Source organism: Nematolebias whitei, chromosome 18, assembly GCF_014905685.2.
Source record: "Nematolebias whitei isolate Nwh7 chromosome 18, NemWhi1, whole genome shotgun sequence".
NCBI lineage: Eukaryota > Metazoa > Chordata > Actinopteri > Cyprinodontiformes > Rivulidae > Nematolebias > Nematolebias whitei.
Window position 1 is genome coordinate 2114226 of NC_056515.1, and position 15831 is coordinate 2130056.

A 15831-nucleotide genomic window follows, 5' to 3' on the forward strand; every position below is an offset into this window, starting at 1 on the left:
CCCCCCCCCTCCTCCCCCCTGCTGGCGGACGTGCCAACTTACCTTCGCTGCGCTCCTCACCTCCCTGCTCCCTGCACCTCCATCGCTTCAGACGCCGGGGAAAACATGCTGGTCAAGTTTAAAGCTCTGCGCGCTGCATCTTCCTCTCCAGCTGGCGGTCATGGTCTCCAGCTTCCCGCGTGCCCGGACCAGGTAACCAACGGGAGTTTTCAGCCGGTGCACCGCTCGGACCGACCTGGAGGGGCTGTTATTGAAAACCTGCGGCCATTAGCGCGCGCTAACTCCACCACTGCTGGCTCCACTTCGGACAATATCCGGATGTGTTTGGTCAACGCAAGATCTGTTACCAACAAAACTTTTATCCTCAGGGATTACTTTCAAGAGCACGATTTGGACTTTCTGTGCATCACAGAGACTTGGATGTCTCCGGGTGAGTCCAGCGCCTTGACGGATTTACTGCCACCGAACAGTCTGTATTTTAACGCCCCGCGGCCATCAGGCCGGCGCGGTGGTGGATTATTAACAATATTCAAATCAACTTTTGACTGTAAACAACTGCCCATCCCAGTTTCCCGTGCCAGCTTTGAGCTGAGCGTCTTTGAACTCAGACATTCACCTCAGACTTTATTTGCACTTGTCTTCCGCCCACCTCGGTCTAAGGATTTCATAAATGAGTTTTCTGACTTCTTGGCTGAAATCACACCAAAATATGAGCATGTTTTCATTATTGGGGACTTTAATTTGCACGTGTGCTGTCCTGAGAAGCCCTTGGTTAAGGACTTTTTAGATTTATTGCACTCATTTAATTTAACTCAGCATGTAAACGGTCCGACCCAAGAGCGTGGACGTACACTGGACCTTGTTTTAACTCATGATATGACTGTTAATAATCTTGTTATTGGTGATAATGTTTTTTCAGAGCACATGCCAGTCTGGTTTGAGTTCACCCTCCCCCATCTAACTCCTAAGTCGTGCATTCCTGCACGTAGGACCCGGACCATTAACCACTTCACTGCCACACATTTCACAAATGTTTATAACTCTGAAATGATAATTCAGGCCCCAGTGTTTCTCTCCACCACTGAGGAGCTGACATCCCAGTTCAACTCTGTCTGCTTAAAGACTCTGGATCATTTTGCACCTGTTAAAACTAGAAAATCAAAAATGAGAGCAGAACCTTGGCTGAGAGACGTCACCAAGGCCGTTAGGCAGCAATGTAGGAGGGCGGAGCGAAAGTGGAGGAAAGATAGGCTGCAGGTCTCTTTTCAAATACTTAAAGAGAGTTGGTGCCGTTATCAGAAAGCAGTGAAAGCTGCTAAATCCAAATACTTCTCTGATATAATTACATCAAACTCTCACAACCCATGTGTCCTCTTCTCCACCCTAAACTCTGTTCTCCACCTCACTGAACCATCACCTCTGGAAGCCTTGACTGAGCTGTGCGACAACTTCTTACATTTCTTTTTGGAAAAAATTGCGACCACCCGGGCTCTCATTTCCCCTCCAACTCATGACCCATCCATCCCACCTCAATCTGTAGCTCTATTTGATCATTTTGAACCCATCACTCTATCTTCTCTAGAGCAGGTCATGTGCAGCTTGAAACCTTCTGGTTCCCCCTTTGATGTGGTCCCCCCTCGACTACTAAAGGAGGTTTTTCCTACTCTAGGTCCGTCCATTCTTGCCATAGTAAACAGTAGTTTATCCACTGGCGTGGTGCCAAAATCCTTTAAACATGCTGCTGTCCAGCCTCTCCTGAAAAAAACCAAACCTTGACCCCTCAGTCGTCTCCAACTACCGGCCTGTCTCCAAACTCCCATTTGTTTCTAAAGTACTGGAGAAAATAGTCGAGTCCCAGTTGAAGTGCTTCCTGGAGGATCACGCCATCTTAGAGCTTTTCCAATCTGGCTTTAAACCTCTCCACAGCACTGAAACTGCCCTGCTGAAGGTCTTTAACGACATCTTCAGATTCACAGATACTGGTGATTCTGTGCTGCTTGTCCTGTTGGACCTCACGGCCGCCTTTGACACCATCGACCATGAGATCCTCATTACTAGGTTGGAGCAGTGGGTGGGCATCACAGGGTCAGCCCTCAATTGGTTCAGATCTTACCTCGCTGACAGATCCTTTTGTGTCTCCGTCAAGGATTTTAGTTCCGCAGAGGCAGAGCTTAAATGGGGGGTTTCCGCAGGGGTCCGTCCTGGGTCTCCTCCTATTCTCTTTATACCTGCTGCCGCTTGGTGCTATTTTCCAGAAACACAACATGCCCTTCCATTTCTATGCCGATGACTGTCAAATTTACTTCCCCCTAAGACACAATGGTACATGCTCTATTCAACCGCTGCTCAACTGCCTGGCTGACATCAGGGACTGGATGGCTTTAAATTTCTTAAGTTTCAATGAAAAGAAGTCTGAAGTTATGTTGTTCCCTCCCACCGACACGATCACAAACCACAGCATCGACCTTTCCGCTCTACCCCTGTCAGAAAAACAAAGAGTCACTAATCTGGGAGTGATAATGGACCCTTCCCTGAAGCTTAACAATCATGTAAACATGATTGTTAAATCATGCCTCTTCCAACTGAGGCGGCTATCTAAACTGAAGCCCATATTGTCCAAAAAGAACCTGGAGACAGTAATACCTGCATTCATTACATCTAGGCTTGATTACTGCAATTCACTCCTGTTTGGTATCAGTAAGACCTCCATTGCACGACTACAACTGGTCCAGAATGCAGCAGCCCGAATTTTAACCAGTACAGGCAAAAGAGAGCACATTACACCAGTTTAGTCTCCCTACACTGGTTACCGGTTCACTTTCGAATCCAGTTCAAAATACTTATGTATGTCTACAAATCACTGAACAGTTTCGCCCCCCCCCCCCCCCATCTCTCTGATCTGCTACAACCGTATGTCCCAACACGTTCCCTGAGGTCAGCGGACCAGTTGCTCCTCACAGTTCCAGGAACTTGTCTTAAGCGCAGAGGTGACAGGGCCTTCTCTGTAGCAGGACCAAGACTCTGGAACGAGTTACCTCTGCTTGTCAGACAGGCCCCCTCCCTCTCGGTTTTCAAGTCCCGTTTAAAAACTCACTACTATTCAGTAGCTTTCAACACCAGAGGATCTGTGTTTTGATCCTGTATGCTCCACACTGGTTAGTCGTCATTATCTGCATCGTTTTTATGTCTATATTCTGATTTACTTCATTTTGTATATTGTTTTGTGTGTTACCTGTTCTTCTGTCTGTACAGCACTTTGGTTGGCCTTGTAGCTGTTTTAAGTGCTCTATAAATAAAGTGGTATGGTATGGTACGGTATGGTATGGTATCTTTCTGGGGTTCTGCTGGTAGATCAGACCAAGATACACCACGAAGAGGACTCGCCGGGAACTGCCCAAAGGTAGCTGAATGTGCTGACTCCATCCTCCAGCTGTCCAGTGCTATTGTTAGCAGCATTCTCCATAGATGTGGAAGGATGGCAGTAGGCTTGATCCTATTTCCAAATTATTGTTTCTTTGTTGGTTGCAGTCTGATTCCAAAACATCCTCGTTCTCCGATTCCATTTTAGGCAGTTTGGGTAATAGAAAACGGTCCATTTTTGCATTTTGTGCACTTTTCAAATGTTTACCAAACTTTTAGTAACTTGAATTTTCACTTCCAATTCGGAGGTTTATATCCTGTTGTGAGATCGGATGTATTTTTTTCAGCTCAATATAATCATTGATTGTTGTTGTTTTTTTTATTAGTTGTGTTTTGCGAGGAAAAAATCACAATAACCACATATTAAAGAATATTAGATGAAAAATAAAATAATTTGATATTTTCTTGGGGGTGCTATTGGGGTGCTATGACTTTTCCAGGGGGAGCTCTAGTGCCCTCTAGCACCCCCATGGTGCCACCTATGATCACACTCTTGACCTGGTTCTGATTCATGGTATAGAGATTAAGGACTTAGTAATAGTCATTTCTTCTATTTTATCTTGGAATGGTGTCCCTATTGAGTTTGTCGATTCTTAATAGGTGCGAGAATTTGGTTCACATTGTTGGTAGTAAGTCGGACCCCTTCAAGGTGGGAGTTGGACTCTGCCAGGGCTGCCCGTTGTCACAGATTCTGTTCATAACTTTTATGGACAGAATTTCTCAGTGCAGCCAACGTGCAGAGGGATTCCAGTTCGGTGGCCTCAGGATTCCATCTCTGCTCTTTGCAGATGATGTGGTCCTGTTGGCGTCATTGTGTCATGATCTTCAGCTCTCACTGGAGAGGTTCGTAGCAAAGTGTGAAGCAGCTGGGATGAGAATCAGTACCTCCAAATCTAAGGCCATGATCCTCAATCAGAAAAGGATGGATTGCTCTCTTCGGTTCAAAAGTGAGGTTCTGCCTCAAGTGGAGGAGATGACAAGATGGCCGCGCTCAGAGCAGTTGCAGCTTCACAGGCTCCCGGTACCATCCCAGTTTTTAGAAGTTTTGATATTGACTCTGTGCCTGACTCTGCGCGATTTATGCGTGTGAACTATAGCCGAACCGAACTGATGAGAATAGGAGCGGATTTGCCACGAAATATAGCAGAAATCAGCAACAAACTCAAAGCTACGCTCGGCAGAATGCAGATCTTAAAGTCATCTACCTGGAAGCTGCAGCAGAGGCGTTCCAGCGGGCAGAAGAGGAAGCGCTGCTCCCGGCTTAAGAGGAGAGGATGCCGGGCGGGGGTTATGGTGAGGCTACGAGCTAACGCTAAAGCCGGTAAACTCCCCATGCCGTCTCTCTTTCTGTCGAATGTCCGCTCGTTGGACAACAAGATGGATTTACTTCGTCTGAGAGCGGGCGCCTCAGAAGAGATGAAGAAGTGTGCAGTGCTTTGCCTCACAGAAACGTGGATTACAAGTGAAACGCCGGACTCAGTCTTCCAGCTGGATGACAGACTTTTTTTTCGAGCGGACCGCTGCAGCGAGCTAACGGGGAAATCACGGGGGGGCGGAGTATGCATTTACGTGAGTAAAAGTTGGTCCACGAACTGTACTGTTGTAAATAGCTCATGCTCGAAGGCTTTGGAGCAAATAACAGTGAAATGTCGGCCACATTATCTACCCCGAGAGTTCACAGTGACTTTTATCACAGTTGTTTACATTCCTCCGGACGCTAATGCTAATGAATCACTACAGGAGCTTCATGATATCATCAGCTCGCTGCAGAACAAACACCCCGAGGCTCTTTACGTTGTAGCCGGAGACTTTAACCACGTGAATCTAAAGGACTGTCTCCCAAGCTTTAATCAGCATGTGACGATTCCGACACGTGGAGACAGCACGCTGGACCGTGTTTACACGAACGTAAAAGATGCATACAAAGCCGAACCCCGCCCCCACCTAGGACTGTCAGACCACATCTCAATCTTCCTGGCTCCTGCTTACATGCCCCCGCTGAGACGCTCCAGACCGGTTCAAAAGAAAGTTAAATGTTGGATCCAGGACAGTGGCCCCATACTGAGAGACTGTTTTGATCGAACAGACTGGCAGGTTTTCAGAGAAGCTGCTGAAAATGGAGGTTCGCTTGATCTTGACCAATACACATCCTCAGTACTGGGTTACATTAGTACATGTACTGACACAGTCTCCACTATCAGAAATGTTAAAAGCTACCCAAACAGAAAACCTTGGCTGAATGCAGAGGTGCGTACCCTGCTGGAAGCCAGGAACACTGCCTTCAGGTCTGGAAACTCAGAGGAGCTGAGTAGGACAAGAAAAGAGCTGGTTGCTGGTATTAAGAGGGCCAAGGCCACATATGCAAAGAGGATCGAGGGTCAATTCATCTCACAAGACCCTCGGAGCATGTGGAGGGGCATTAAGTGCATAACAGATTATAAAGGAAGGAGTGAACAATGTCCCAAAGACCCATCTCTGCCTGATGCCCTCAACAAGTTCTATGCACGCTTTGAAGACCCGAACAGACCACCCAGCACCAGACTCACCTCACCACCGGATGAAGAGCATCTCAGCGTGACCTCAGCAGAAGTAAGGAGTACCTTCAGGAGGATTAATCCGCACAAAGCAACTGGCCCAGACAACATCCCCGGAAAAGTGTTGAAGGAATGTGCTGATCAGCTCTGTGAGGTGCTGGCAGACATCTTTAACACCTCACTTACCCTGGAGACAGTTCCCACCTGCCTGAAGACTGCCACCATCATCCCAGTCCCAAAAAGCTCTACAGTGACTGGTCTGAATGACTATCGGCCAGTGGCCCTCACCCCGATAGTCGCTAAATGCTTCGAAAAAACTGGTCATGACTCACATCAAAACAACCATCAACATCAACGAGGACCCTCATCAGTACGCATACCGTGAGAACCGATCAACAGAGGATGCAATCTCCTCTGTGGTCCACACTGCACTCAACCACCTGGAGCAGAAAAACTCTTACGTCCGTATGCTCTTTGTGGACTTCACATCCGCCTTCAACACCATGATCCCCCAAACCCTGATGGACAAACTATCCACACTAGGACTAAGCCCCTCCATCTGCAACTGGGTACTAGACTTTTTAACAAACAGACCACAGTTAGTGAGGATCCACAACCTCTCCTCCTCCACCATAACCCTCAGCACTGGCTCTCCTCAGGGATGTGTGTTGAGCCCCCTCCTGTTTACTCTGCTCACATATGATTGTGCAGCTACCCATCCAGGCTGTCACATTGTAAAGTTTGCAGATGATACAGCGGTGGTGGGATGCATCACAAACAATGATGAGTCCAGCTATAGGCAAGAGGTGGAACACCTGGAGAGCTGGTGCAGAGAGAATAACCTTCACATCAATGTGAAGAAGACAAAGGAGATGATTGTGGACTTCAGAAGGAACAAAAACACCTACACCCCCCTGAACATAAGAGGATCTGCGGTGGAAGTGGTCTCCAGCTACAAGTACTTGGGTGTACACATGAATGACAACCTCAGCTGGAGCAACAACACCACCAGCCTGATCAAGAAAGCTCATCAGAGACTCTACTTCCTCAGACGGCTGAGGCGAGCTGGTCTGGGAAGCTCAGTCCTCACCTCCTTCTACAGGTGTGCAGTGGAGAGCATCCTGTGCTCGAGCATCAATGTGTGGCATGGAGGCTGCACAGCTGCAGAAAGAAAAGCTTTGCAGAGAGTGGTGAAGGCTGCACAGAAATCTGTTGGAATCAGTCTCCCCACCATCACAGACATCTACACCTCCAGATGCAGGAAGAGGGCCACCTGCATCATGAAGGACCCCACCCACCCAGCACACACACTTTTTGCCCCACTCCCCTCAGGAAGGAGGTTAAGGAGCATTAAGTGTAGAACCACTAGACTGAGGAACAGCTTCTACCCTGAGGCTGTTAGACTCATGAATCTCTAACTAGAATAATCACTGTGAAAAACCATAACATGTTGCTGCTGATCTGTTTCATGTTGCTGCTGATCTGTTTCAATGTTGATGTGTTCATGCGTGCACATCTGCTCACAGACTCATGTTCATGTTTGGGCTGATGTTCAATGTTTTTATGTTATGAGTGCTTAGTGTATATTTAGTTGATGTTTTTCTTAGTTCATATCTTAGATGTTATTAGTGTTTTTCTTATACATTTTATTGTTGGATGTAACTGGGACCCTGTGTACATAATTTCGCTCCACCACATGTACCACATGAGGTGCGAATGACAATAAAGAAACTCTGACTCTGACTCTGACTGACTCAAGTATCTCGGGGTTTTGTTCACGAGTGAGGGGATAATGGAGCGTGAGATTGACAGACGGATTGGTGCAGCATCTGCAGTATTGCAGACTCTGTTGGTCCACTGAGGTGAAGAGAGAGTTGAGCTGTAAGGCAAAGCTCTCTGTTTACTGGTCGGTCTACATTCCTACCCTCACCTATAGTCAAGAACTCTGGGTAGTGACCGAAAGAATGAGATCGCGCGGATACATGTGGTTGAAATGAGTTTCCTCTGCAGGGTAGCTGGACTCTTCCTTAGAGACAGAGTGAAAAGTTCAGTTATCAGGAGAGACTCGTAGTAGAACTGCTGCTCCTCCACATTGAGGGGAGCCACTTGAGATAGTTCGAGCCTCTGGTAAGGATGCTCCCTGGGCGCCTCCCTAGGGAGGTGTTTTGGGCATGACCGACTAGGAGGAGATCCCGGGGAAGACCCAGGACACGCTGGAGAGACTATGTCTCTTGGTTGGCCTGGTAACACCTTAGAATCCTCCCAGAAGAGCTGGAAGAGGTGGCTACAGAAAGAGATGTCTGGGCCTCCCTGCTCAAGCTGCTGCCCCCAATACCTGACTTCGAAACAAGCGGGAAATGATGGATGGATGGATGGATGGATGGCTTCCTAATAGTTGGGTATTTTGGTTGATTCACATCTTTATTTTAAGCCTCATGTCGAAAACTTTGTAAAGAAATTGAAAGTAAAACTTTTTTTTTTTTGTTTTTTTAAGAAACAGATCCTGTGTAACTCCGAATGCTAGGAAGCACCTTGTAGCTGCTACTTTTCCTCCTTCCATTGACTATGGTGACATTATTTATATGAATGTACTGCAAGCACCTTGCAGATGTTGGATGCTGTCTACCACGGTTAACTAAGGGTGCATTCACACCAGCCCTGTTTAGTCCGCTTTAATCGAACTCTAGCTCGTTTTCCTTGAAAGTCCGGTTCGTTTATGGAGGTGTGAACGCACCATCAAACTCTGTCACGGAACAAAAAGGCGAACTCTGGCCCGGGCTAAAACCGAGGTCTCGGTCCGGTAGAAACGAACTCCAGTGTGAATGTAAACAGACCGGACCCCGCTCCACAGGGTAAACAAACACGCATTTCTCTGACCTTATATGGAGCCGTCAGCCGCCTTGTGTGAAAAACAATATTCTCCATGGTCTTCTGTCTCATCTTCTGCTCATGCTGAGTCCATTGTTGAAAAATGACTAAATATAACTCCTAAAACTGCTAAAACTTGATGCCACTTCGTTTTTATTTTTATTTACAGAAGAAGAAGAAGACGTGTCTTCAGAGGTTTTTGTGTTGTTTCTTTCAGTAGTTCTTGGTGCAGCACCCCCACAGGCGAGTGGGGGAATAGGTTGGTTCAACAGGTTGACTCGACTGCACAGTGCAGTGTGAATGCAAACGCACCAGCTCACATGTAACAAAAGCTCATGAATATTGGTCCCAAACCGAGTCTACTGGACTATCTGGTGTGAAAACGACCTAAGATACATAACTGGCTGTAACGACCATACCCATCACTGCCCTCTGTATACATTGGTCATTGTTAACTTCATGCAGACACACACTGGTATATTTTCATCTTTAAATCACTTCTCGGTTTGTTGCCTTCATACATCTCCTACATGTCACTCCGTGAATACAGCTACAGCGTGCGCTCTCAGGACTTGCAGTGTTCCCTCAGTGAGGACTGAACTAGACAAAAGGACCTTCTCCTACTCCGCTCCTGTTTCCTGGAATATCTTGTAAAAAGACCTGAAGCTCTCGACCTTTGACCTCTCTAAGGGCTTTTAAACAACTGTTAAGTTCATGGCAAAAACCAACGCAAACATGTTCCTGTTTTTAGTATTTTACATCGCTTTACAATGTAGCTGTTTTTGTATTTTTTATTTAATTTCTTCTATTTACTTTTAATTTTATATGCTTTTATATATGACTGTATTATTGTGTGTACCTCATATTTGTTTAAATCAGGTCTCTCTTGTAAATGAGTCCTCGTGGATCAATGAGACTAACCTGTATAAATAAAGGTGTAAGGAATGGTTCAGAACATCTGGAACAACAGCAGGCTGGATTGGGCTGAGTTCTGTAGATATTGGAGTCAGCACCTTCAGACTGGTTGTTGTGGTCTCTGATGTTCTGCAGAAGTTGGTGGATCAGCTGATCTCAGATCTTTGTTGTGATGAAGAACGTGATAAACAATAACACTCATGTGACTCTGACGTGGTTGTATCTCCCTCAGCTTTGATGACCATGACCCCGCAGTGATCCATGAAAATGCTGCGCAGGTCGAAGCTCTAGTTCCGATTCGTCTGGACATGGAGATCGACGGACAGAAGCTGCGGGACGCCTTCACGTGGAACATGAACGGTGAAAATAACTCTCTGTGGTTCCCAGCAGCTGGAACAACCTCTGGTTCCTCCTCTCTAAGCATCCTGTGTTCTCCTCAGAGAAGCTGATGACCCCGGAGATGTTTGCAGAGATTCTGTGTGACGATTTGGACCTGAACCCCCTGGCATTTGTCCCGGCTGTGGCCTCAGCCATCCGTCAGCAGATCGAGTCGTACCCCACGGACAGCATCCTGGAGGAGCAGGCAGACCAGAGAGTCATCATCAAGGTGGGTCCTTCAGAACTGAACCAGCTGAAGTCTTTCCAGTCCTGCAGTCAACTCAGAACCTCACCTGCTGATGTTTGATCTGCAGCTGAACATCCACGTGGGGAACATCTCCCTGGTGGACCAGTTTGAGTGGGACATGTCTGAGAAGGAGAACTCCCCAGAGTCGTTCGCTCTGAAGCTCTGCTCGGAGCTCGGTCTGGGCGGGGAGTTTGTCACCACCATCGCCTACAGCATCCGTGGTCAGCTGAGCTGGCACCAGAGGACCTATGCCTTCAGGTATTGACCTGCTCTGGTTCTGGACCTGAAGACCTAACCCAGAACAAAACCTTCAGGCTGCGGGTTTTCTCTTTAAGCAGGTCCAGACTGGAACTGTTTTCATTTTCTGTGATGTTTCCAGTGAGAACCCTCTCCCCACGGTTGAGATTGCCATCAGGAACACAGGAGATGCAGACCAGTGGTGCCCCCTGCTGGAGACCCTCACAGACGCTGAGATGGAGAAGAAGATCCGAGACCAGGACCGGAACACAAGGTGAGAAGTTCAAACAAACAGTTCTGGTCCTCTGGATAAGGACATAAAACCCTGAGCTGGCGATAACACTCTAATCTAGTCTTAGTTTAATTCTGATCCAGTTCAAAGTTTTATCTCCCTAACTCTTTACAGTTGAACAAGCTTATCAGATTTATTAAATTAATCAAATCTCTTGTAGGAGAATGAGACGACTGGCCAACACTGCCCCCTCCTGGTAGGAGACGACACATCCTGCAGTCATCTACCCACTTGGACACCTCCCAGATCGAGGAGGTCAAACCCATTCCTCTGTACACTTTCATCATGATGGACTCAACCTGTTCAGCTCTCATGCAGTAGCTCACCTGCAGACACCTGATATATGTTACAAAACACCTGTCAGGTCCGCTGCCAGGTCAGTTTCCAACCACCTGTCAGGTCCAAACAAACATCTGTCAGATCAAAAAAACTGGTACAAATTTTAATCTGACCAATAAAATAATGAGGAAGGTGAAAATAACCCTAACCCTGTGTCTGTCTCTATGGTAAAAGGCAGTGTAAACACACCTATCTCCATGGTAACAGACAGGATAAACCCACCTTTCGCTTTCTCCATTGGTAACAGGCGGTGTAAACCCACCTGTGTCTGTCTCCATGGTAACAGGCAGTGTAACCCCACCAGTCTCTGTTTCCATGGTAACAGACAGTGTAAACCCACCTTTATCTGTCTCCATAGTAACAAGCAGTGTAAACCCGCCTGCCTGTCTCCATGGTAACAGGCAGTGTAAACCCACTTTCTCTGTTTCCATGGTAACAGACAGTGTAAACCCACCTGTCTCTGTCTCCTTGGAAACAGGAGGAATAAACCCGCTTGTCTCTGTCTTTATGGTAACAATGTAACCCACCTGTCTCTGTCTTCATTGAAACAGGCATTGTAAACCCACCTGTCTGTCTCCATGGTAACAAACAGTGTAAACCCACCTGTTTGTCTTCATGGTAGCAGGCAGTGTAAACCTACCTGCCTCTGTCTTCGTGGTAACAGGCAGTTTAAAGCCGCCTGTCTCTGTCTCCATGGTAACAGGCAGTGTAAACCCACCTGCCTCTGTCTCCATGGTAACAGGCAGTGCAAAGCCGCCTCTCTGTCTCCATGGTAACAAACAGTGTAAACCCACCTATCTCTGTCTCCATGGTAGCAAACAGTTTAAACCTACCTGTGTCTGTCTCCATGGTAAGAGACAGTGTAAACCCACCTGTTTGTCACTATCGTAACAAACGGTGTAAACTCGCATGTCTCTGTCTCCATGGAAACAGGCAGTGTAAACCCGCCTGTCTCTGTCTCCATGGGAACAGGTAGTGTAAACCCACCTGTCTCTGTCTCCATGGAAACAGGCAGTGTAAACCCACCTGTCTGTCTGCATGGTAAGACGCAGTGTAAACCCACCTGTTTGTCACCATCGTAACAGACGGTGTAAACTCACATGTCTCTTTCTCCATGGAAACAGGCAGTGTAAACCCACCTGTCTGTCTCCATAGAAACAGGCAGTGTAAACTCACCTGTCTCTGTTTCCATGGTAACAGACAGTGTAAACCCACCTGTTTGTCACCATCGTAACAAACGGTGTAAACTCACATATCTCTTTCTCCATGGAAACAGGCAGTGTAAACCCACCTGTCTCTGTCTCCATGGGAACAGGTAGTTTAAAACCACCTGTCTCTTTTTCCTTGGAAACAGGCAGTGTAAACTCACCTGTCTTTTTCTCTATGGTAACATACAGTGTAAGCCCACCTTTCTCTGTCTCCATAGTAGCAGGCAGTGTAAACCCACCTGTCTGTTTCCATGGTAACAAACATATAAACCCACCTGTCTCTGTCTCTATGGTAACAGACGGTGTGGTTCTGATCTGTGACGGTAGCACTCTTGTTCTGGTCTCAGTTCCTGGTTCTGGGCCAGTTCAGGTACAGTTGTGGATGTGCATGTTGTTTTCTGAGCGTGAGCAGATTGTCAAGAGTTATTCTGTTTTCATCTCTTTGTTTCAGCTGCTGGTCCAGTTATTAGAACGCAAACAATCGAACCAGAATCACAAGGTGTTAGTGTGACGACCTTCATAATTTTTTAATTTTTTAAAAGTGTTTAAACCTTTACAGAAGACTGTTTTTTTTATAAAACAATAAAACATGTTGGGATGACTGACTCGTTAAGTTGTTAACAACAGAAAATAAACACAACTGTATTTATTTATTAAATCTCCATGAATTACATATTTCAACTCCCATTTATTTGTTGACAGAACATGTTTGTGTGTTTTTAAACTTTGTTATTCTGTATCTTAAAGGCAGCAGAGTGTTTGAAGGAAGAGAGTTTGAAATGTTTTAACTTTTATCACTTTTTCTGAATATTTTGGAGCATTTTTTCATCACTTTTTGAGGAACAAACGGTCTCATGATATGTCATAACCACAAGCTTTAAACATATTATATTAGTTATAAAGTCATAACTTTAAAACTAATAAATATGATCTAAATTCACAATAACAGTCACTAATATTTCTTTAAAGTGGTTTAAAACTAATCGGTTTAGTTTTGTTTTATGGAAAAAATTATTGAATTTGTTCCTTCTGTTGGCGTTGTGTTTTACCTCGTGTTTATTTATGGTTTTGTAATATTTTCACATGACATCTTATCTCATAAGCTCTCAGAAATTAGTTTCTCAGTTCACACCATTGGTTGGTTCTCTAACTTTCTCTCAGACCAGAGGCAATGTGTTCAACATAATTATACTTCTTCCAGTTATCTAACTGTTAAAAATGGTGTACCACAAGGCTCAGTCTTAGGACCCACCCTCCTCACAATCTTTATAAGTAATGTAGGTCAGATCATCCCCGATGCGTCCTTACATTTCTACGCTGATGATACAGTTGTTTATCGTCGAGATAAAATATTTGCTACGGTTTTCCAGCTTTTGTAATCTGCTTTTGACATTATCCAGTCAGATTTGTTCCATCTCAAACTTGTTCTAAACGCCAATAAAACCAAAGGGATGTTGTCTTCAAACAGGAAGTTGGTCCTAGCAGTTCTTCCTTCTATTTTATCTTCAAATTGTGTTCCTATTGAGTTTGTTGATTCCTACAAATATTTAGGTATCTTGGTCGATTTGCATCTCTCTTTTAAGCTCCGCAGAGAAAACTTGGTAAAGAAACTGAAAGTAAAACTGGATTTTTTATTTTTCAGAAATATATTCTGTCTAACTCTTAAGTGCTAGGAACCCAATGGTGACATTCATTACATGAATGCCCCTACAGCACCTTGCAGATGTTGGACGCGATCTAACACGGTGCGCTAAAATTCATAAGTGGCTGTAACTACCATACCTACCATTGCACCCAGTATTCACTGGTTAACTGGTCATCATTAATTTCACACAGACTCTTTCACTGGTACATTTCATCTTTTAATCACTCCTTGGTCTGTTGCCTTCATATATCTCCTCTTACGTGAGTGCAGCTACAGCGTGCGCTCTCAGGACATTATAACCTGCAATGTTCCCTCAGTGAGGACTGAACTAGACTAAAGGACCTTCTCCTACTCCGCTCCCGTTTCCTGGAATATCTTGTAAAGAGATCTGAAGCTCTCAACCTTTGACCTCTCTAAGTGGCTTCAAACATCTGTTAAGTTCATAGTAAAAACCATCGCAGACATGTTCCAGTTTTTAGTGTTTTACATCGCTTTACAATGTAGCTGAGTTTTTTTATATATATAATTTTCTTCCATTTATTTTTTCAGTTTATATACTTTCTTTTATGACTGTCTACTGTTGTCATCACTGGTAAAATCAGGTCTCTCTTGTAAACGAGCCCTCGAGACAAATGAGACCAACCTGTGTAAATAAAGGTTGAATGAATGAAAAATGTTCGGGTCATGCGCACTCTGGTCCTTCCTGAAGTCTCGCGGTTTGTCTCGAAATCTCACGAGAAGCAGCGAGACTCTAGAAGAAGCCGGTTTGTCGGACCGGACGGTTAACGGAACCAAATTCTATTTCAAAGCCGCCTGAAGTGGATTCGGTTTCAGGTTCTGTGTGTTTTTTTCTACAGTCCGAACCACACGGAGCTTTTTTTGACCCAGTTCGGTTCTGGTATTCTGGTATCGGGTTCTCACGGAGCCTGCCTGTTTATTTTAAACCATCGGAATCGTTTCACCGAGCTGAGGCTGAAAACTGGACCCGAGCCTCCCGGTTCGATTCTGAGGACCGTCTCCGGGCCAGGTGACTTCACGGTGGAAGGTTTTGGAAGCCAGCCGCCGGTTCTTGTTGGTTCGGACATCAGGGACGGGCATGTGACGTGGTGATGTGGTGTCGGTTCGGTCGGTGTAAAGGGAGTCTGAAGTGACCGAACCTCCCGGAACATGATCCAGCCACAGGGTTCGGTTCTTCCCCGCGTGCTGGGCGGGGTGTTCTGCCAGTGCCGGTCCACAGAGACTCCCTCGGGACCCGGACACCCTCAGTCCGGGGACCACGAAGATCCATCTTGTGATGGCGGTCCGGACCAGGAGCACCGGCTGAAGGTTCTGTTCCAGGTCCTGGACGTGAACGGGGACGGAGGGATCTGTGTGAACGACCTGACCATCGGACTGAAGAAACTGGGGGTCCACAGAACCGAACACGAGCTCAGGGTGAGTGGACCGGGTCAGAACCAGACCTGAAACTGGCCCAAAACACGAAGAGTTTCTGCTCTATCAAACGGTCCGGACCGGGTTTCAGATAGATGTCCAGTTCGGTTCTGACTCGGTTCGGGTTCTACTAGATCAGTCACGTGGTTGTGATTTAAATAACAGTTTGTTTAACTTGATGCTCAATAATCCAGGTGGAAAAATCTAAACAACAGTTCAATCTGGACATTCAACAACCAAAACAGAAGATCATCATCTGCAGGTCAGAGGTCACATCAGGGATGAAGATGTTCACATCAGGGATGAAGATGTTCACA

At 45.9% G+C, this 15831-nt stretch overlaps 2 protein-coding genes across 2 annotated transcripts in view; both read left to right on the forward strand.

The window, feature by feature from the left end:
- Positions 1-11753, forward strand: part of LOC119424906 (SWI/SNF-related matrix-associated actin-dependent regulator of chromatin subfamily B member 1) — a 22946-nt gene extending 11193 nt beyond the window's left edge. The window contains exons 5-9 of the mRNA XM_037692417.1: positions 9970-10097; positions 10178-10344; positions 10430-10620; positions 10742-10873; positions 11052-11753. Of these exons, the coding sequence (XP_037548345.1) occupies positions 9970-10097; positions 10178-10344; positions 10430-10620; positions 10742-10873; positions 11052-11091 (658 nt within the window). The 3' untranslated portion in view covers positions 11092-11753. The remainder of the gene's footprint in view (positions 1-9969; positions 10098-10177; positions 10345-10429; positions 10621-10741; positions 10874-11051) is intronic.
- A 3167-nt stretch (positions 11754-14920) lies between these two features.
- slc25a25b (solute carrier family 25 member 25b) overlaps positions 14921-15831 on the forward strand; it is an 18106-nt gene continuing 17195 nt past the window's right edge. The window contains exon 1 of the mRNA XM_037692258.1: positions 14921-15517. Within this exon, the coding sequence (XP_037548186.1) occupies positions 15251-15517 (267 nt within the window). The 5' untranslated portion in view covers positions 14921-15250. The remainder of the gene's footprint in view (positions 15518-15831) is intronic.